Source organism: Microchirus variegatus, assembly GCF_963457635.1.
Source record: "Microchirus variegatus genome assembly, chromosome: 11".
Lineage (NCBI taxonomy): Eukaryota > Metazoa > Chordata > Actinopteri > Pleuronectiformes > Soleidae > Microchirus > Microchirus variegatus.
The window spans coordinates 26,082,844-26,105,252 of NC_139812.1; the positions used below are offsets into that span (position 1 = coordinate 26,082,844).

At 36.1% G+C, this 22,409-nt stretch overlaps 1 protein-coding gene across 1 annotated transcript in view; it reads right to left on the reverse strand.

The window, feature by feature from the left end:
* Positions 1-6,511: 6,511 nt before the first annotated feature.
* LOC310933994 (exportin-1) overlaps positions 6,512-22,409 on the reverse strand; it is a 42,068-nt gene continuing 26,170 nt past the window's right edge. The window contains exons 14-25 of the mRNA XM_083897593.1: positions 21,986-22,167; positions 19,897-20,053; positions 19,615-19,778; positions 18,163-18,297; positions 17,194-17,377; positions 14,363-14,469; positions 14,067-14,261; positions 13,745-13,913; positions 12,025-12,159; positions 10,059-10,218; positions 9,877-9,973; positions 6,512-8,125 (exon numbers count right to left, since the gene is read on the reverse strand). Of these exons, the coding sequence (XP_083753719.1) occupies positions 7,979-8,125; positions 9,877-9,973; positions 10,059-10,218; positions 12,025-12,159; positions 13,745-13,913; positions 14,067-14,261; positions 14,363-14,469; positions 17,194-17,377; positions 18,163-18,297; positions 19,615-19,778; positions 19,897-20,053; positions 21,986-22,167 (1,832 nt within the window). The 3' untranslated portion in view covers positions 6,512-7,978. The remainder of the gene's footprint in view (positions 8,126-9,876; positions 9,974-10,058; positions 10,219-12,024; positions 12,160-13,744; positions 13,914-14,066; positions 14,262-14,362; positions 14,470-17,193; positions 17,378-18,162; positions 18,298-19,614; positions 19,779-19,896; positions 20,054-21,985; positions 22,168-22,409) is intronic.

Consider the following 22,409-nt stretch of genomic DNA (forward strand, 5'->3'; position numbering starts at 1 on the left):
CAGGTTCAGTATTTGTCTGTTGTGCATTCTAGTGTCTAATATACAGACTGTAGTGGCCTCTTTAAATTGTACAGAAGTGCAAAAAATAGGTTTTGTTCACTGAATATCTAAAGGGAAACTTCCTTTTTTGTCTGTGAACTACGACTGACGGAGATTCTCTTCACGCTCACTGGTCAGATCTCCATGATGTTGTTTTCGTCTTCCTGCATCTCGTTTGTGCACAGTGATGCGAAGGTGAAAAAGAAAACAAGGAATAACAAAGACTTTTCTGAGCAGCTTCACAGATCCTGCGTCTACTCACTCGTGTGTCTTTTCACCAAAAAATGACGAAACGTTTTTAAATCTGCGTCTTCCGCTTAAAAAGCTCGGCTGGTTTCTCCAAATTATTCATCTACGAATCGTCAGGAATTTGTCCGGTCATTGTTTTTCTCACATTGAAAACTTTGCAATAATTTGGTAAAATCTATAAAAAATATGTAGTTTTCAATCAGCTACACAATACTAGAGAAGAGGATTAGGGCCACGTGTGAGGAAAAATTCTGACTTTTTCTACAGAATTTTGCCTTTTTTTCTGTGAATTTTTAATTTTTATTCCCAGAATTTGTACTTTTTTCTCTCAGAATTTTAACTTTTAATTTCACAATAACAACTTTTTCTTCTAAATTCTGACTTTTTTTGTTTCGGAACTCGCATAATTTTGACTTTTTTCTCAGAATTCTAAATTTTGACTGTTATGAAATCAGTTTTTCTCCGAATTCTGACTTTTTATTTCCTCAGAATTTTGACTTTTTGTTTTGGAATTCTGACCTCTTTTCCCAACGAGAACTTTGACTTTTTTCCCAAAATTTTGACTTTTTATTTCAGAATGATACATTTTGACTGTTATAAAATCAGTTTTTTTGCGAATTCTGACTTTTTGTTTTGGAATTCTGATGTTTTTCCCCAGAATTTTGACCGTTATCAATTATTTTTTTCTAAGAATTCAGTTCTGTTTTTTGACGAATTTTGATGTTTTTCCCCAGAATTCTGACACTTATCAAATATTTTTTTCTAAGAATTCAGTTCTGTTTTTGACGTTCAAAAACAAACATGTGGCCCTAATTATTCTATAATACACACTGTAATATTTTTTTTATGGATTATCAGGAAACAAACAAAAAGAAAAATAGCCCATAAAAAATTGTGACTCTCTGCTGACGTCACATCATTAGCCTCATACTTTAGTGTTTTAAATTATTTTGAAGCTAAAACCTTTTATTTGTGAACTGCAGCCGTCGTTTCAAACACAAATCTGTTGTGTTCCAGGTCACAAAGTGTTGAAATGTTTGATATTTTAAAGCCATGTGAAATGTAAGACTTTTTCACCTGTTCCTCACAGTCTCTTCACTACTTCATCAGCCACGTGTATCTGATATAATTGTAAGAAGAATAACTTTTCAGGTGAATTGTGTGACAGTACAGGCTGAAGTATTTGACCTTTTGTACATAAATACACGTGAATGTGTGTATTTGATATTCTTAAGTGCCTCTTTTTTGTATTTTCTCTGTTGTACATCTTTTCACAGCTAATTTCCTGCACATCCTGTTCTTTTGTATAGCATTTTAATATTTATATAACATATAAATATACTAATTTCATTATATCTATATACAGTATGAGTTAGTGTTGGAGTCGAGACCACGCAGAGCCCGGAACACTTCGTTTGAATTGTGTGAATCGTGCCACAAGAAAAAAGGGCTAATGCTAATTCCCCACAACTAGCTAGTTGTTGTTTTTTTTGGCTAATCTTGCTAATTAAAGAAAGAATGTTGTACAAAACATTGCACAATTTGCTAACTTTGGTTTGAAGCAGCTTAAAGTAGAACTGATCGAGTTTAAAACAGTGTTCAAACTGGTTGATATTATTTGTTGATTTGTTGGTTATATGTTATATTGTGATACGAATTGGCAAATCTACTGCCTCCCTGTGTGCCAGCAACTGCATTCAAATTTTGCCATTTTGTTAGCGTTGTCTTGACTCCAACACAAGAATGAACAAATGTTCAATTAGAGCAGGAATACTGTAAATCCTATAGGTTAATACTATACTATTAATACTTGAAATTGACTGTATACATGGTTTATTGACTGAATTGTGAATGTGCCATCGACAACTGTTCACTAATGATCGCTAAGAGCACACATGTTTTTCAGCCGAGTTCCACCACAAAACCTGTATGTTTTGCTCCCAAATAATGTGAAATGTGACACAATTAAGTCCAATAAATTTGTGGATGTGTGGACTTAAAATGGTGTCGAATTTTTTAAAACATATATAGCGAACACCACGCGCCAAAGGATGAGGACTTACTAAACTCTGATTTTTTTTTGTCAAACTTTGGACAACATACCGCGGCATATCAAAAAATTGTCACATTTTGGACGACATAGTATAGTATGACGTACTACATAGTATAGTATGAAGTTTTTGTCAAGTTTTGGACCAAAAAAATGATTTTCAAAAAATTTGTCTGATTTTGGACGACATAGTATAGTATGACGTACTACATAGTATAGTCTGACGTTTTTGTCAAGTTTTAGACCAAAAAATGATTTTCAAAAAAAATTTCCTATTTTGGACGACATAGTATAGTATATCGTTTTTGTCAAAATTTGGACCAACTTTTTTTTTTCAAAAAATGGTCACATTTTGGAGACAGTATAGTATGTCGTTTTTGTCAAATTTTGGACCAACTGTTTTTTTTTCAAAAAATGGTCACATTTTGGAGACATAGTATACTATGACGTACTACATAGAATAGTATGACGTTTTTGTCAAGTTTTGGACCAAAGAAATGATTTTCAAAAAACATGTCAGATTTTGGACGACATAGTATAGTATGTCGTTTTTGTCAAATTTTGGACAAACTTTTTTTTTTCAAAAAATGGTCACATTTTGGAGACATAGTATAGTATGACGTTTTTGTCAAGTTTTGGACCAAAAAAATGTTTTTCAAAAATGTTTTCCTATTTTGGACGACATAGTATAGTATGTCGCTTTTGTCAAATTTTTGACCAAATTTTCTTTTCATAAAATGGTCACATTTTGGACGACATAGTATAGTATGACGTACTACATAGTAAAGTATGACGTTTTTGTCAAGTTTTGGACCAAAAAAATGATTTTCAAAAAATGTGTCAGATTTTGGACGACATAGTATAGTATGTCGTTTTTGTCAAATTTTGGACCAACTCTTTTTTTTCAAAAAATTGTCACATTTTGGATGACATAGTATAGTATGACGTACTACATAGTATAGTATGACGTTTTTGTCAAGTTTTGGACCAAAAACATTTTTTTCAAAAAAATTGTCAGATTTTGGACGATATAGTATAGTATGTCGTTTTTGTCAAATTTTCGACCATATTTCTTTTTTTTTTTAAATGGTCACATTTTGGACAACATAGTATAGTATGACGTTTTTGTCAAATTTTGGACCAGAAAATGACTTTCAATTTTTTTTTCCCTATTTTGGACTACATAGTACAGTATGTCGTTTTTGTCAAATTTTTGACCAAATTTTCTTTTCATAAAATGATCACATTTTGGACGACATAGTATAGTATGACATACTACATAGTATAGTCTGACGTTTTTGTCAAGTTTTGGACCAAAAAAAAGATTTTCAAAATTTTTTTCCTATTTTGGACGACATAGTATAGTATGTCTTTTTTGTCAAATTTTCGTCCAAATGTTTTTTTCAAAAAATGGTCACATTTTGGACGACAAAGTATAGTATGACGTACTACATAGTATAGTCTGACGTTTTTGTCAAGTTTTGGACCAAAAAAATTATTTTCAAAAAAAGTGTCACATTTTGGACGACATAGTATAGTACTACTTAGTGTAGTATGACGTTTTGACCCAAAAAAATGTTTTTCAAAAAAAGTTGTCAGATTTTGCACGACATAGTATAGTATGTCGTTTTTGTAAAATTTTTGACCAAATTTTCTTTTCATAAAATGGTCACATTTTGGACGACATCGTATAGTTTGACGTACTACATAGTATAGTATGACGTTTTTGTCAAGTTTTGGACCAACTCTTTTTTTTCAAAAAATGGTCACATTTTGGACGACATAGTATAGTATGACGTACTACGTAGAATAGTATGACGTTTTTGTCAAGTTTTGGACCAAAAAAATGATTTTCACAATTTTTTCCTATTTTGGACGACATAGTATAGTATGTCGTTTTTGTCAAATGTTGGACCAAATTCTTTTTTTCAAAAAATGGTCACATTTTGGACGACATAGTATAGTATGACGTACTACATAGTATAGTATGACGTTTTTGTCAAGTTTTGGACCAACTCTTTTTTTTCAAAAAATGGTCACATTTTGGACGACATAGTATAGTATGACGTACTACGTAGAATAGTATGACGTTTTTGTCAAGTTTTGGACCAAAAAAATGATTTTCAAAATTTTTTCCTATTTTGGACGACATAGTATAGTATGTCGTTTTTGTCAAATGTTGGACCAAATTCTTTTTTTCAAAAAATGGTCACATTTTGGACGACATAGTATAGTATGACGTACTACATAGTATAGTATGACGTATTTGTCAAGTTTTGGACCCAAAAAAATGATTTTCAAAAAAATTGTCAGATTTTGGACGACATAGTATAGTATGTCGTTTTTGTCAAATTTTGGACCAAATCTTTTTTTTCATAAAATGGTCACATTTTGGATGACAAAGTATAGTATGACATACTACATAGTATAGTATGACGTTTTTGTCAAGTTTTGGACCAAAAAATTTTTTTTCAAAAAAATTGTCAGATTTTGGATGACATAGTATAGTATGTCGTTTCTGTCAAATTTTGGACCAACTCTTTTTTTTCATAAAATGGTCACAATTTGGACGACATAGTATAGTATGACGTACTACATAGAATAGTATGACGTTTTTGTCAAGTTTTGGACCAAAAAAATGATTTTCAAAAAATGTTCCTATTTTGGACGACTGTTACGACCAGGCCTAGGGCAAAAACCCAATCACAACAAGAATAAAGAGACTCTCTCCTCCCAACTTCCAAGAAACCACCAGCAACACACAAACAGAAACCATTTTAAAGGTTTATTAAAACCAAGCACAAAATGTCTGCTGGCAGTCTGGCTGTGAGAGGTTTGAGGAAGTCCATTGCAGCTGGGATGTTCAGGCCTCTTATTTGATTCCCTCCTGTGGAGGACCAATCAACTCCCAGGATCCACCTAGACTCATTCACTCAAACACACACACACACACACACCTGCAACGCATCTCACACTCACATGCAGACACAAGTGGGCACGACCCTGGGGTCGTAACAACGACATAGTATATATGTCGTTTTTGTCAAATTTTGGACCAAATCTTTTTTTTCATAAAATGGTCACATTTTGGACGACATAGTATAGTACTACTTAGTATTGTATAGTCAAATTTTTGACCAAATTTTCTTTCAACGTCAACAAATTTGACCGTTGACGTTTTGGACCAAAAAAATGTTTTTCAAAAAAATTGTCAGATTTTGGACGACATAGTATAGTATGTCGTTTTTGTCAAATTTTGGACCAAATCTTTTTTTTCATAAAATGGTCACATTTTGGATGACAAAGTATAGTATGATGCACTACATAGAATAGTATGACGTTTTTGTCAAGTTTTGGACCAAAAAAAAGATTTTCTAAAAAATTGTCCGATTTTGGACGACATAGTATAGTATGATGCACTAAATAGAATAGTATGACGTTGGCAGTGGTGGCTCAGTTGGTAGAGCACCTGCCCCATATGCTGAGGCTGTAGTCCTCATTGCAGGTGACCCTGGTTTGAATCCCGCACCAAGCGGTCTTTGCTGCATGTCATTCCACAGATCTCTGCCTCCTGCTTCCTGTCTATCTCTACTATACTATCATTAAAGGAAAAAAGACCCAAAAAATACATCTTAAAAAAAAAGAATAGCATGACGTTTTTGTCAAGTTTTGGACCAAAAAAATGTTTTTCAAAAAAATTGTCTGATTTTGGACGACATAGTATAGTATGTCGTTTTGTCAAATTTTGGACCAAACATTTTGGGTAAATTTCTTCCTCAAATTTTGGACGATATAGTATAGTATGACTTTTTTGTAAATTTTTGGACCAAATTTTTTTTGTCAAATTTTGGAGGACATAGTATAGTATGACGTTTTTGTCAAATTTTGTACAAAAACTTTTGGTAAAGTTTTTTTTCTCAAATTTTGGACGACATAGTATAGTATGACTTTTTTTCAAATTTTGGACCAAAATTTTTTTGTAAATTTTTTTTTTTCAAATTTTGGACGACATAGTATATATAGTATGACGTTTTTTGTCAAAATTTGGACCAAAAATTTTGTGTACATTTTTTTTGTTTTAATAAAGAGGCGTGAGCGGAGGCAGGGTTATAAAATTCTCAGCTTTAATCAGTTCAAAAAAGTTCACAACAAATGTAACACCTTGAGAAGGGAAACTCGTCATTAGAGCGGGCGCTTATTTGGATTTTATACATTCTTCTTTTTTTGTCTTTTTCTAATTCAACTCGTTGGCAAATTTTATTTTTCTCTGTGGACAAAAAAAAACAACAAAACTCAACAAAATAAAAGCCTTTTTTCAATCGATTTTGGACAAAAACATAAAAAACAAGTGAAACAAAGAAATACAAAATAATAATAATAATAATAATAATGTAAACCCAGTTTTTTGTTTTTGTCATGTTGCTCTATGAAGCGCAGTGTCGTGAAAACGAACGCGGTAAACGATCTAAAATTAGTACGATCCAAAAACAAAATAAATCAGGAGAATCTGGAAAAGCCGTCTGAGTTTTAATAATCAAGAGTTTTGTTATAAACTGAGCGAGAACAACAACGCAAAAAAATAATAATAACCATAAATACGTCCGATAACGCCACTTTTTCCTCAAACATCGTCCCAGTAATGAAGGCTGACGCGCGAGCGACGATTCTCACGCGTCAGCGACACGATCCTCTCAGAGGAAAACAAAACGCTGATGTCGACTCTGCGACAGCACACACACACGCACGCACACACACACGTGAATAAAAGAAGGACAAACATCATCATAATAATAATAATAATAATAATAATAATAATAATGTTCCCATGGTAGTAAAGATGCTATAATACAGTCGGGATGATATGCACAAAATCCACGTTTACTTTCCCTAATAATAATAAAAAAAAAAAGTTGTTCCTTTATTTTATTATTTTGTTGTTGTTTTTTTTTTAAAAGGTGGAGTACGTTATAGTTTATGAGCGACAGATTCTCTGTCCGCTCTTCATTCATTCATTCATTCTCCGTTTAGATTCACATTCTCCCACAATGCCGTGTGGGGACGGTGCATCTTATTTAAAAAAAAACGAAAAAAACAAACAAAAAAACACACTTCCTGTCTAGGAGAAGGAAAAAAAAAAACCCTGCTCAGATTGTAAATATAATATATTTATATATAAACAAATATATGGAGGGAGAGAAAAGCAAATAAACGACCTCATCATCATCATCATCATCTTCATCATCATCATCATCATCATGCAGAGACTTTTGATTCAAACGCTTTCTGGAAACAATGTTACACACAAAAAAAAAAAAAGAGAGTTCCCGTAGAAAAACGCAGATAAGGTACAAAGAGGAGGAGGAGGAGGGGGCGGGGCCACAGGGCGACGGCGGTCATTTACACGTTTATTGGCATCGTTTTGGTCAACAAACAAACACGGCGGCGGCGGCGGAGGACGAAAACCTGGAGCCTCCTCTTCCTCTTCCTCTTCCTCCTCCATTCACTCACTCTTTCACTCAGTCACTCAAGTGCCTCTCTCTTGGGTTTTTGTTGCGTCTGCTGTGGGTTACGCTTTTGTTTGTTTGTTTGTTTTGTTTGTTTGTTTACTGTACACAGTCCTGGCTGCAGCCCGCGCTGGGATCAGTCGCACATCTCCTCGGGGATCTCGTGAGGGTTCAGGATCCCCGGCACCGACATCTGGATCTTGTGCTTCTCCTCCTGGGCCTGACGCAGCGACGCCTCCCGCTCCTCCAGGAACAGATCCGACGTGTCCTCGCCCGCAAACTCCTGACGGAACAACAGAAAAGAGGGAGTTTAAAAAAAAAAAAAAATCACACTTTTCAACCACTCACTCTCCCTGCACCAAAGCACCCATAGAGAAAATCAGTGATTTTAGCTCACGGTGGACACGACACAGGAGCTGCTGGTCTACTGCTGCCTCGTGTGGTCACTTTGTGTCAATTAAATAAATCAGAATTAAGTTTTTCAAAAGCCGAATTTTACTAAATGAGACATTTGAAGTTAGTGATGGAGGCAGCAGTGGATCAACAGCTCCTGTGAACTCCTGTGTCTCTGTGATGTCAAAATCATTGGTTTTCTCTATGGGCTTTGGTGCAGGGAGAGTGAGTGGTTTACAAACTTCAGTTTCCTGTTGGAAAAGTCTGTCTAACAGTGAAATAAAGACGTGAACATGTTCTTAAGATATTATAGACTTAAAATAATGTAGATTTAATGAAGTACAAAAGGCTCAAGGGACAGGAAACTGAAGTTTGTAAAGCACTCACTCTCCCTGCACCAAACCCCATAGAGAAAATCAGTGATTTTAGCTCACAGGAGCTGCTGGTCTACCGCTGCCTCGTGTGGTCACTTTGTGTCACTGTAGTCGATCTGAATTAAGTTTTACAAAAGCCGAATTTTACTAAATAAGACGTTTGAAGTTAGAGATGGAGGCAGCAGTGGATCAACAACTTCCTGTGAACTCCTGTGTCTCTGTCATGTTAAAATCACTGATTTTCTCTATGGGCTTTGGTGCAGGGAGAGTGAGTGGTTTACTAACTTCAGTTTACACAAGGAAAGGTCAGTCTAACAGTGAGATAAAGACGTGAACATGTTCTTGACATAATGTAGACTTAAACTGACGTAGATACTGTGAGGCGAGTCTTTTGTTTAGTGGTTAAAATCTGTTTTTATTAGTGAACCGCTCACTCTCCCTGCACCAAAAGCCCAAAGAGAAAATCAGTGATTTTAACATCACAGAGACACAGGAGTTCACAGGAGTTGTTGATCCACTGCTGCCTCCATCACTGAGTTCACATGACTTATTTTGTCAATTCGGCTTTTAAAATCCTTCGTTTAAGATTAACCTCAGTGACACAAATTGACCACACGAGGCAGCAGTAGACCAGCAGCTCCTGTGTCCCTGTGAGCTAAAATCACTGATTTTCTCTATGGGCTTTGGTGCAGTCATTTAAATGTGTATTAAGAGATATATCTTTAAATAGAGGTAAAGTACTTGAGGAAAATATGAAATAATTTTTTTTTTTCTGACAGATATTACGATTTAATTACAAAAATGTGAATAAAAAAAAAACCTGGCCGATACCGAACCTTTCTACGTAAATGTGCCGATTACATGTTATATGTGATTTTGTTTGTCTTTAATCCAATTTGTCTATTGTTGACTTTTATTTGTTGATTCTGTGTAAAAAAAACAATGGTAACCTGAATATTAAATGGTTCACAAAAACTTGCCTCGTGAACATGTGACCTTCAGTGACACACACACACACACACACACACACACACAGTTTTGTTTCTAAATATATGTCTGGTTTGTGGCTCCTGTGCCAGAATATTGTTGGTGTAAATGTTATTAGTGGAAACAACAGCTCAGCGCTGAAGAACACTGACGCTGATAAAAAAAAAAAACACACCACGTTTATCAGCCTTCACTTAAAAAAAATACACATTTCTATTGATTAATGACTCAAAACTTAAGTTAAATCAAATAAAAGTCATAGTGAATGTGTGGGACTCACTTTGATCTGGACCAGGAAATCCCTCAGATGTTCTTTGAAGGCAGGAATGTCCTGGTTTAAGCTGAAGAGCCCCGTCACAAACACCTTCACCTGAGCACTGAAACACACACACGACAACCTTTACTACACACTGTGTGTGTGTGTGTGTGTTTGTGAGTGTGTGTGTGTGTGTGCAAACTCACTCCTGTAGATGAGGGAAGGCCGTCTTCAGCAGGTTGGCCACGTACTCCTGGATGAAGACCTGGTTGTTGGAAGGACTGGCAGGATTGAGCGGAGTGGTGATCTTCCCCTCCTCCACCAGGTTGAACATGTAGGCCAGGATGGACGCGTGCATGGTCAGACCTACACATAAACACGCGCACACACAAGTCAGTTTACTCCAGAAGCTTCTACACATTCTCCATAAAGTGCTCTGGATGTGAGTGACATCGGAGTGAGGACACTTGACCGGTCCTGACTTTGTTTTCATTGAAATCACTTCCTCAGGTTGCTATAACATGCTATACTTAATTTGTCAACGAAAAAAAAAAAGTATGACGTTTTTGTCAAATTTTGGACCAACAATTTTTGGTCAATTTTTTTTTTCAACTTTTGGACGACAGTATAGTCTGACGTTTTTGTCAAATTTTGGACCAAAAATTTTGGGTCAATTTTTTTTTCAAATTTTGGACGACAGTATAGTATGACGTTTTTGTCAAATTTTGGACCAAAAGTTTTGGGTCCATTTTTTTTTCAAATTTTGGACGACATAGTATATAGTATGACGGTTTTGTCAAATTTTTGACCAAAAATTTGGGTCACTTTTTAAAAAATATTTGGACAACATAGTGTAGTATGATGTTTTTTTGCCAAATTTTGGACAAAAAATTTTGGACGACATAGTATATTGTATGACGGTTTTGTCACATTTTTAACCAAAAATTTTGGTCAATTTTTAAAAAAAAATTTGGTCGACATAGTATATAGTATGACGTTTTTGTCAAATTTTGGACCAAAGATTTTTTCAAATTTTGGACGACAGTATAGTATGACGTTTTTGTCAAATTTTGGACCAAAAATTTTGGGTCCATTTTTTTTTCAAATTTTGGACGACATAGTATATAGTATGACGGTTTTGTCAAATTTTTGACCAAAAATTTGGGTCACTTTTTAAAAAATATTTGGACAACATAGTGTAGTATGATGTTTTTTTTGCCAAATTTTGGACCAAAAATTTTGGGTCAATTTTTTTTTCAAATTTTGGACGACATAGTATATTGTATGACGGTTTTGTCAAATTTTTAACCAAAAATTTTGGTCAATTTTTAAAAAAAAATTTGGTCGACATAGTATATAGTATGACGTTTTTGTCAAATTTTGGACCAAAGATTTTTTCAAATTTTGGACGACAGTATAGTATGACGTTTTTGTCAAATTTTGGACCAAAAATTTTGGGTCCATTTTTTTTTCAAATTTTGGACGACATAGTATATAGTATGACGGTTTTGTCAAATTTTTGACCAAAAATTTGGGTCACTTTTTAAAAAATATTTGGACAACATAGTGTAGTATGATGTTTTTTTTGCCAAATTTTGGACCAAAAATTTTGGGTCAATTTTTTTTTCAAATTTTGGACGACATAGTATATTGTATGACGGTTTTGTCAAATTTTTAACCAAAAATTTTGGTCAATTTTTAAAAAAAAATTTGGTCGACATAGTATATAGTATGACGTTTTTGTCAAATTTTGGACCAAAGATTTTTTCAAATTTTGGACGACAGTATAGTATGACGTTTTTGTCAAATTGTGGACCAAAAATTTTGGGCAATTTTTTTTTCAAATTTTGGACAACATAGTATATAGTATGACGTTTTTGTCAAATTTTGGACCAAAAATTTGGGTCACTTTTAAAAAAAATTTTGGACGACATAGTGTAGTATGACGTTTTTGCCAAATTTTAGACCAAAAATTTAAAAAAAAAAGAAAAAGTTGGGGCACCACCTGCAGACATTTTATGGTACTGCAACCAGTAATTCTTTGTCATTCATGAAGTAGATATTTGTTATTGTGTTGATTTATAAAGTGGAAATGCTGGTCCTCACTTTGTCAGCAACCCAGTCCTCAGTATGCAGCAAGTACAAGAATGTGTGTGTGTGTGTCACACTGACCTGCCGTGTGCGACGTGTCCGTGACCACAGAGAAGATGTGTTGCAGGATGTCACAGAAATACGTCTGGTAGAAACTCTGAGCGGCTGCTTCTTCCTGAGCCACGTTCTGCAGCATCGTGTAGAGAATCTGTAAACCTGGACCACGATGAGGAGAAGGAGAAGAAGAAGAAGAAGAAGATCAACACACGATCAGACACAAGAGAATATGAAGTTAAGGCTCAACAAGACAAAAAAACCCTGTTTTTTTGTGTTCTTTGGTTTTTCAGCTTCTTAAAAGTGAATATTTTCATGTTTCTGTCATTTTTCAGCTTCTTAAATGTGAATATTTTACATTTTATGTCATTTTTCAGCTTCTTAAATGTGAATATTTTCATGTTTCTGTCATTTTTCAGCTTCTTAAATGTGAATATTTTCTAATTGTCATTTTTCAGCTTCTTAAATGTGAATATTTTACATTTTCTTTCATTTTTCAGCTTCTTAAATGTGAATATTTTCTACTTTGTCATTTTTCAACTTCTTAAATGTGAATATTTTCTACTTTCTGTCATTTTTCAGCTTTTTAAAAGCGAATATTTTCATGTTTCTGTCATTTTTCAGCTTCTTAAATGTGAATATTTTCACGTTTCTGTCATTTTTCAGCTTCTTAAATGTGAATATTTTCATGTTTCTGTCATTTTTCAGCTTCTTAAATGTGAATATTTTACATTTTATGTCATTTTTCAGCTTCTTAAATGTGAATATTTTCATGTTTCTGTCATTTTTCAGCTTCTTAAATGTGAATATTTTCTAATTGTCATTTTTCAGCTTCTTAAATGTGAATATTTTCATGTTTCTGTCATTTTTCAGCTTCTTAAATGTGAATATTTTACATTTTATGTCATTTTTCAGCTTCTTAAATGTGAATATTTTCATGTTTCTGTCATTTTTCAGCTTCTTAAATGTGAATATTTTCTAATTGTCATTTTTCAGCTTCTTAAATGTGAATATTTTACATTTTCTTTCATTTTTCAGCTTCTTAAATGTGAATATTTTCTACTTTGTCATTTTTCAACTTCTTAAATGTGAATATTTTCTACTTTCTGTCATTTTTCAGCTTTTTAAAAGTGAATATTTTCATGTTTCTGTCATTTTTCAGCTTCTTAAATGTGAATATTTTCACGTTTCTGTCATTTTTCAGCTTCTTAAATGTGAATATTTTCATGTTTCTGTCATTTTTCAGCTTCTTAAATGTGAATATTTTACATTTTATGTCATTTTTCAGCTTCTTAAATGTGAATATTTTCATGTTTCTGTCATTTTTCAGCTTCTTAAATGTGAATATTTTCTAATTGTCATTTTTCAGCTTCTTAAATGTGAATATTTTTCATTTTCTTTCATTTTTCAGCTTCTTAAATGTGAATTTTTTCTACTTTGTCATTTTTCAGCTTCTTAAATGTGAATATTTTCTACTTTCTGTCATTTTTCAGCTTTTTAAAAGTGAATATTTTCATGTTTCTGTCATTTTTCAGCTTCTTAAATGTGAATATTTTCACGTTTCTGTCATTTTTCAGCTTCTTAAATGTGAATATTTTCTACTTTCTGTCATTTTTCAGCTACTTAAATGTGAATATTTTCACGTTTCTGTCATTTTTTGAAGAAATCATTCAAACTCAATCATTTTTGAACAACATTTTCCAACACTTGGACGCGTGGATCTAACAAGAAGAACAGGACGTCTCACCGGTGTCGGCCACGTTCCTCATGGTGTGTTTGAAGGCCCAGATGATGGAGTCCAGCACCAGTTTGAACTGGGCTGGTGGGATGGCGAGGAATGCAGGGAAGCAATGAGAGTTGACGGCCTGAAGCAGGTAGAAGAAGTGAGTCCTGTGTTCTGGATACTCCTCAAAGTTCTGCAAGAAGAAATCACACTTTATAAGAGCTTGTCTTCATCCACGATGGCGTCCACTCTGTCTCTGGACGAGCGATTGTCCATCGGGATCTTGGTCAAAGTCAGTCTTTGTGTCATTCTTGGACCATAAGTGACCTCGGTCTCCGCCTCTCACCTTGTTGATCATGTTCAGCGTGCACTCAAAGACGGCGTCAAAGATCTGGGGGATCTCGCTGGTGATGTGACCTCCCAGTTTGTTCACGATGGTCGCCATGGTGCTGAGGACCTCGGGCTCTCGGGCGGCGGGGACGTTGCGCTGGTAGTCGATGAGGACGGCGTCCAACAGCGGCGGGACAAAGTTCTCGCCGACCTGTGCAGACGCAGAGATCGAATTCGATCGATTGTACCATAAGTTCTGAAGTTCCTGTTTTGAACTCTACTTTTACCACAGTGTGTAACTCGTGAACTCACCATCTGTGGGTCGTTTGATCGGCTGACCCAGCCCGAGATCAGCTTCAGCGTCTCCCGTTTTACCGTCCTCATGCTTCGGATGAGCGGCTGTTTCGTCACCATCTCACCTGAAACGGAGAAGACGCACAAGATCGTCAACACGACGTGAGGAGAAAGCTTTCGACGGCTTCTTAAATGTGAATATTATCCTTTTTCTGTGATTTTTCAGCTTTTTAAATGTGAATATTTTCGTGTTTGTCATTTTTCAGCTTCTTAAATGTGAATATTTTCTAGTTTCTGTCATTTTTAAACTTCTTAAATGTGAATAATTTCGTTTCTGTCATTTTTCAACTTTTTAATGTGAATATTTTCATGTTTGTCATTTTTCAGCTTCTTAAATGTGAATATTATCGTGTTTCTGTCATTTTTCAGCTTCTTAAATGTATATATTTTCACGTTTCTGTCATTTTTCAGCTTCTTAAAAGTGAATATTTTCATGTTTCTGTCATTTTTCAGCTTCTTAAATGTGAATATTTCCGTGTTTCTGTCATTTTTCAACTTCTTTATGTGAATATTTTCACGTTTCTGTCATTTTTCAGCTTCTTAAATGTGAATATTTTCACGTTTCTGTCATTTTTCAGCTTCTTAAATGTGAATATTTTCATGTTTCTGTCATTTTTCAGCTTCTTAAATGTAAATATTTTCGTGTTTCTGTTATTTTTCAGCTTCTTAAATGTGAATATTTCCATGTTTCTGTCATTTTTCAACTTCTTAAATGAAAATTTTTTCACGTTTGTCATTTTTCAGCTTCTTAAATGTGAATATTTCCGTGTTTCTGTCATTTTTCAACTTCTTAATGTGAATATTTTCACGTTTCTGTCATTTTTCAGCTTCTTTAATGTGAATATTTTCACGTTTCTGTCATTTTTCAGCTTCTTAAATGTGAATATTTTCACGTTTCTGTCATTTTTCAGCTTCTTAAATGTGAATATTTTTACGTTTCTGTCATTTTTCAGCTTCTTAAATGTGAATATTTTTACGTTTCTGTCATTTTTCAGCTTCTTAAATGTGAATATTTTTCCGTTTTCCGTCATTTTTAAGCTTCTTAAATGTGAATATTTTTCCCGTTTCTGTAATTTTTCAGTTTCTTAAATGTGAATATTTTCATGTTTCTGTCATTTTTCAGCTTCTTAAATGTGAATATTATCGTGTTTCTGTCATTTTTCAGCTTCTTAAATGTGAATATTTTCGTGTTTATGTCATTTTTCAGCTTCTTAAATGTGAATATTTTCTTGTTTCTGTCATTTTTCAGCTTCTTAAATGTGAATATTTTCTTGTTTCTGTCATTTTTCAGCTTCTTAAATGTGAATATTTTCGTGTTTCTGTCATTTTTCAGCTTCTTAAATGTGAATATTTTCATGTTTCTGTCATTTTTCAGCTTCTTAAATGTGAATATTTTCATGTTTCTGTCATTTTTCAGCTTCTTAAATGTGAATATTTTCTTGTTTCTGTCATTTTTCAGCTTCTTAAATGTGAATATTATCCTGTTTCTGTGATTTTTCAGCTTTTTAAATGTGAATATTTTCGTGTTTGTCATTTTTCAGCTTCTTAAATGTGAATATTTTCTAGTTTCTGTCATTTTTCAGCTTCTTAAATGTGAATATTATCGTGTTTCTGTAATTTTTCAGCTTTTTAAATGTGAATATTTTCATGTTTCTGTCATTTTTCAGCTTCTTAAATGTGAATATTTTCAGGTTTCTGTCATTTTTCAGCTTCTTAAATGTGAATATTATCGTGTTTCTGTCATTTTTCAGCTTTTTAAATGTGAATATTTTCGTGTTTGTCATTTTTCAGCTTCTTAAATGTGAATATTTTCTAGTTTCTGTAATTTTTCAGCTTCTTAAATGTGAATATTATCGTGTTTCTGTAATTTTACAGCTTCTTAAATGTGAATATTTTCGTGTTTCTGTCATTTTTCAGCTTCTTAAATGTGAATATTTTCATGTTTCTGTCATTTTTCAGCTTCTTAAATGTGAATATTATTGTTTCTGTCATTTTTCAGCTTCTTAAATGTGAATATTTTCACGTTTCTTTCATTTTCAGCTTCTTAAATGTGAATACTTTCTTGTTTCTGTCATTTTTCAGCTTCTTAAATGTGAATATTTTCGTGTTTCTGTCATTTTTCAGCTTCTTAAATGTGAATATTTTCACGTTTCTGTCATTTTTCAGCTTCTTAAATGTGAATATTTTCAACACAAATGAGCTAATTTGAAAGAGTAGAAACACTGAAATTGTTGTTCTACATCATTTGCTTTGTATTACTTTGATAAAACTTCCAACACAGAAGACACAAGCGTTTAAAAAAGGCATCGTTCCCACTGATCTGCCACCTTTTTAACCACGATTGTTCACCTCTATGCAGATGATACACTATTATCTAACCATTCTACAGATTTCTGTCGGTTATTTTCTCGATTAATCGATTGGTCCATAAAACGTTGATCAGTGTTTGTGGACGAAACGATGACATTTAAGAATGTCGTCATTTCCAGGTTTGACAAACACAAAATGATTCAGTTTTAATGAATTCTTTGTCATGTGGTGCAAAGAAACAAAGAACATATTCACATTTAAGGAGCTCAAAAAAACGATCAGAAATCTAGTTTTAATCATGAAAAAAGCATAAAAACAGTTGACGTTTAATTGTTTCAGCTCCAGATTATCGCTCATCAAACATCTCCCATTTTTCCTATCCAACACAGATCTAACAGCTGACCTTCAAATGTGACGTTTAAGTGAGTGCGGATGGAACGATGAGAACATAAGATCGTAAACACACACACCTCCCTTACCATTAGTCTGAATGGCAGCAGAGATGTTCTCGCTCAGGCACTTGTAGACGTTGAGCATGTCCAGGTAGATGCGTCCCAGCTGGATGACGAACGGGTGACCCACGGCCTTGCACGCTCGCACGTTGGTCTTCAGGATGCTGCCCAGCTGCTTCACCGTCTCCGGGTCCTTCAGGATGTCCACGTTCTGACGCGAGAGAGAGACGTGGACAGATTAAGGGTGAATTCCAATTCCTTGCTTAACCCTCAATCTCAAAAATGCGCGCTCCCTCTAGTGCAAGTGCTGTCCCGATTTAAGGGCTGTATCGCCCTCAATATTGAGATTTGCCAAGACCACCCTTGGGAGCAAGGGCTACCCAGAATGCATTGCGTGTTTCCACATAACAAAGACGGCGTCGAAAACAGCGATTTTTCGCTACAAATGAAGTATTTTCTTTGTTAATAGAGATATAAAAATGACGAAAACTATTGTATTATCTTAGTTTAGGCCCATATTATGGATTACTGACGTCATTGTTGCGTAAACATTTATTTTTATTTTACGATCTTTTGTCAATAGTCGGCCGGTGTGGTTTACTTTTCAATAAGCCGTGGTGTGTGGTAACTGTCAGCTGAATATTAATATTAATATCATCTTATAACTAACTGACAACCTAATAACTTGACCGACAAACGGATCGTAATAAATAATCCTGACGTAAATGTGTTCTTCTTCTTCTTTTTTGGAGTTGACAGACTGGACGCAGCTTTGGCGTTATTCTGCCCCCTACAGTCTGAAGACGTATCTGCATTTAAGGGGTGTCCCATTTCTAAGTGACAAAATAACCCTCAACACTTGGTTTTGAGGGCCAGTTAAGATTAAGGGTTGAGCTTGAGGGTTAAGATAGGAATTGGCCCTAACACTGAGAAACAGAGACGGCGGTGTGGTGTGTTTGTGTGACGGTGGAGTCATGGTGGTGGTGGTGGAGGTACCTTGGTGGCCTGCTGGATGATGCTGTCCCACACCTGATTGGGCAGCAGCATGTATTTCTCTATGAGATGCTCCTGGACGGCCTGATCCGTCTGAGCTCCGATCATGTAACCGACCGCCTCGTAGAACGTGTGAACCTGGGAAAACAAAGAGGACGAAGACGTGTCAATCAGTTTGTGTGTGTGTGTGCGTGTGTGTGTGTGTGTGTGGATGTCGTCTGGTTTCTCTGCTCCACGCGACAAAGAAAATCGTTAAAACTGAATCGTTTTGGTTTTGAATTAGACAAATAAGACATTTACAAGACAAACACGATTATTCAGTCGCAGCCCGAGGACGTGAAGCTGCATCCAGAGCGACAGGAACTTTCATTATCAATGGTACGGCAGCAGCCGTTTAAAGTAATAGTTCAGGTTCCTTCCTTCAGGGTCGTTTCTGAGGTTCTTATTGCGGTTTTAGCTCACAGGAAACACAAGTTTTATCACTTTAGTATTCTCACTCTTTTCTTCTGAAGGTGAGGAGAGGAAGGCTTTTACACATGGTTTTATTTTAATTTCAATATTATTTTGAACATAACATGTTTAGTTCAGGTATATTTGCGTCTTTCTGGCAATAAATATTAGACATTAAGTTTAGCCATTCTGAGACTAATGAGGGATCTGTTCTGTCGCTGCTCCTACGTTAAAACCTCTGTCATTTTAAATTTGTTCAATTCGTTGTTTGTCCAAAAGTGAAAGTGAAGTCGACTTAAACGAGTATTAATCGTCAACTATTTTGATAATCGATTAAAACAAGATTTCTGACCGTTTCAGCTTCTTAAATTTTCAATTATCTTTGTTTCTTTGCTCCACGTTAACACAGAAATCATTAAAAACTGAATCATTTTGTGTTTGTGGACAAAACAAAGACATTCGTGAACATCGTCATTTCCAGGTTTGACAAACACAGATCAACGTTTTATGGACCAAACGATTAATCGAGGAAATAAATCGACAGATTAATCGAAATGATGAAAATAATCGTTAGTTGCAGCTCTACTATAATCTGTAGTACAGTTGGGATAATAGCGTATCGTCTGCATAGAGGAGAACTTAATTTCTTTGCTCCACTTAAGAAACAAATCATTAAAACTGAATAATCTTTTTGTGGACAAAACAAGACGTTCGAGAACATCGTCATTTCCAGGTTTGACAAACACTGATCAACGTTTTTTTTTTGACATTTTATGGACCAAACGATTCACAGATTACGAAAATAATCGTTCGTTGCAGCTCTACAAGGTATAAAACTAATAAAACCAATAAAAACAAAAGTAAAACTAGGATTGACTTTTCTACTACTACTAGTTTCCAATGTTTTACAGTGTGGTCAAATTCACTGTTTGTCAATCCTGATCCCTGGGACCCACTGCGCTCCGTGTTTTAGAAGTTTCCCCGCTGTGAAGTTACTGCGCTGACCTGTTGTGGCTGAAGGTCACAGATGATGGTGTTGATGTTGTTGAGGATCTCGTCGATGAACGGCATCACCTCCCCGACCTGCACCTGGATGAAGTGGCGCCGGCACTTCTGGGCAATTTTGATGAAGGTGTCGCAGGCCATGTCCTGGACGCCGTCGTGGGTTTCTGATGAAGATCGAAAAAGAGCAAGAACAAGAACAACGCGTTCACACACTGATCTGCGTTCAGAGAATCAGAGAAGGAGGTTTAGTGGGTTTGGAGGAAGAACAGCGGCATGTCTCACCGTGCATGAACTCAAACAGCTTGTTGACGACAGTTTTGAGGAACTTCCAGTGCGCTCTGAGGAAGCGCGGATACTGGCCGACGATGTACATGATGTTGGAGGCGATGATGGCCTTGTTGTCCTTTCCCCTCTTCTGTTCACACAGACCCAGCAGATCCTAACACACACACACACACACACGAGTGTTAAAGGTCCCATATTATACCCTATTAACCCAAGTTAAACTAGGTCCTGATGCCCTAATGAACATGTCTGTGTCATGCTTTAGTCAAAATATCATAAGGATGAAGCACAATAGCAGTTCAATAACTCTGCCAAAACAGCCTTTTTCAAAACGCTCGGTTTTGTGCCTGGTCATTTACATGTGAATGAGACCCAGGTAAACACACATCCACTGCTTCCAAGGGAGTGTCGCCACTTATCACCTATTGTCATGCACTGTCGTCCCAACCCCCGCTCCATATACCCCATAGTAATGTCCGTTTACCTGTCGTTACTGCGTTTCACCGTAATGCATAGAGTGACCACGATTTTGGCTTCTCGCGATCATAAAAACATTAAAATCTAAGAAAAACGATTAATGCGCCGCGCGGCGCGGCGTGTATGTAAACTCCCATGCTAGAAAAAGACCCTGAACGCACCAGTTTTAATGCGGCTGCAAGTGACGTGTGTGGATCAACAACACGAGGAGAGAACGTGGTAACACGACAGAAAGGCAGCCTTTGGTTGAGAAGAAATGTAGGACAACATCTACATCTTTCTGCAGTGCTTTCAAACCCGTGCTCCTCATATCACCGATCCACACACGTCATTTTGATTTTGACACGTTGATTTTGCACAATAGGGGACCTTTAAATCTGATGATTAGGCTGCATCGATTTACGTCGACTACAAAAATGTTGTGTTATCGTTGTTGCAAGTCACACACAATGGCTGCTTCATATCTGTAACTGCAGTGCAAACAAACACGACCAAACACACACACACACACGAGCTATCCAGAACTAGCTACAGGAAGTGCTGGGGGGCAGTATTGCTCGCCGTTTACGTCGCGCAAGGAAGCCTGAGAAGAAGAACGCACAAATAATGGCGGAAACGGAGGAAGAGACTCGAAAACAACTGAAAATAAACCAGCGAAACACGTTAAATTCAATTTCTGCGACACGCAACTCTCATTCCGCGGTAGTGCTACGGCAATGCACGGAAATCATGGAACGAAGCTAGCTTAGCGAACGCTAGTTCACATGCGTTTATTCGTACTTTACGGCAGTAATCGGTGAATTACAGGCGAAGCTGCTTTGACCTGTCGACACTCGCGTTTATAATGAATTGTAATTAATCCTCTTTCACTGATCAACTGTGTGATTCGATATTCAAGCTGTAAGAAATCTGCGATCATTTGTTTCAGGTATTTAACGTTGTGTTATTAAAGCACATGCACGAGTCTACAGTATGTAGGTTAAACACAAGTCCAAAATAGGTGCCAGCGGAGATAAACGTCATTAATGGATCATTTTATTTAAAGGGACACTGTGTAGTATTTATGGGTTTATATGACCCAAAATCCACTTTTTTATACATATTATGTGCTCCTGCATTGTCTAGTCGCTGTATAATATTCTTTGTTTCATTTTTCGTAGCGTTTCAAAAAGTCATGCAAAATAACATGGTCACGGGCCGCTACTGCATTGCCACGACGCCATGTTTCTACGGGAGCCTGTAAGGACAAACGCGAGAGAACAAATCGAGCGTCGCTTTACTTGTAGCGGAAGGACAAACGCGAGAGAACAAATCAACCGTCGCTTTGCTTGTAGCGGAAGTCCCGCCTCCAATCTCTCCACTTTCTCGCTTAGTCTGCTACGGCCGCGGTAGCTCCGCCCTCTCCCTCGTCCTCACGAACCTCATCTGCTGACACGGAGAAAGACGACGAGGACGACGTTTGACCGGCCGAGGACACCGTAGCGCTCAGGGAAGGGAGGGGGTGAGCAGAGGAGCAGTTCTTTGTTGTAAATTTCAGCCTCTCCTCTGGATGGCACTATAAACTACTTACTTCACCTTTAAATTTGCTATGTTTATAAAAGGTGCCGACCTTGATGACCGTGACCAGGAACCTCTTCTCGTCCTCCTCGTGCATGGCTCCGCTGATGGAGCCGATGGCCCAGCACAGCGTGTTCAGGTTCTTCCAGGACCACTCGGTGCCGTTGACCTGGTTGTGAAGCTTCTCCGTCATGATGCGTTCAGTGTCGGCGTAGTCCAGGTGAGTCAGGTACACTGCACGATCGCACAGAGACAGAGCATCAATCAGGATGTGATGTGTTTTTGAAGCGATAGCCCTCTTTTTATGTCTACAACAAGGTAAATATTAAAAAAATAAAACTATGTGGTTAAGTTTGAGGATAATCATAGTAAATGTGTATATATAGGGATATCATAACTATATATGGTGACTTTTCCTGGTTTTTAAAGGCATCGCCATATTTAATATATTGAATACATCTATGAAATACATGGAA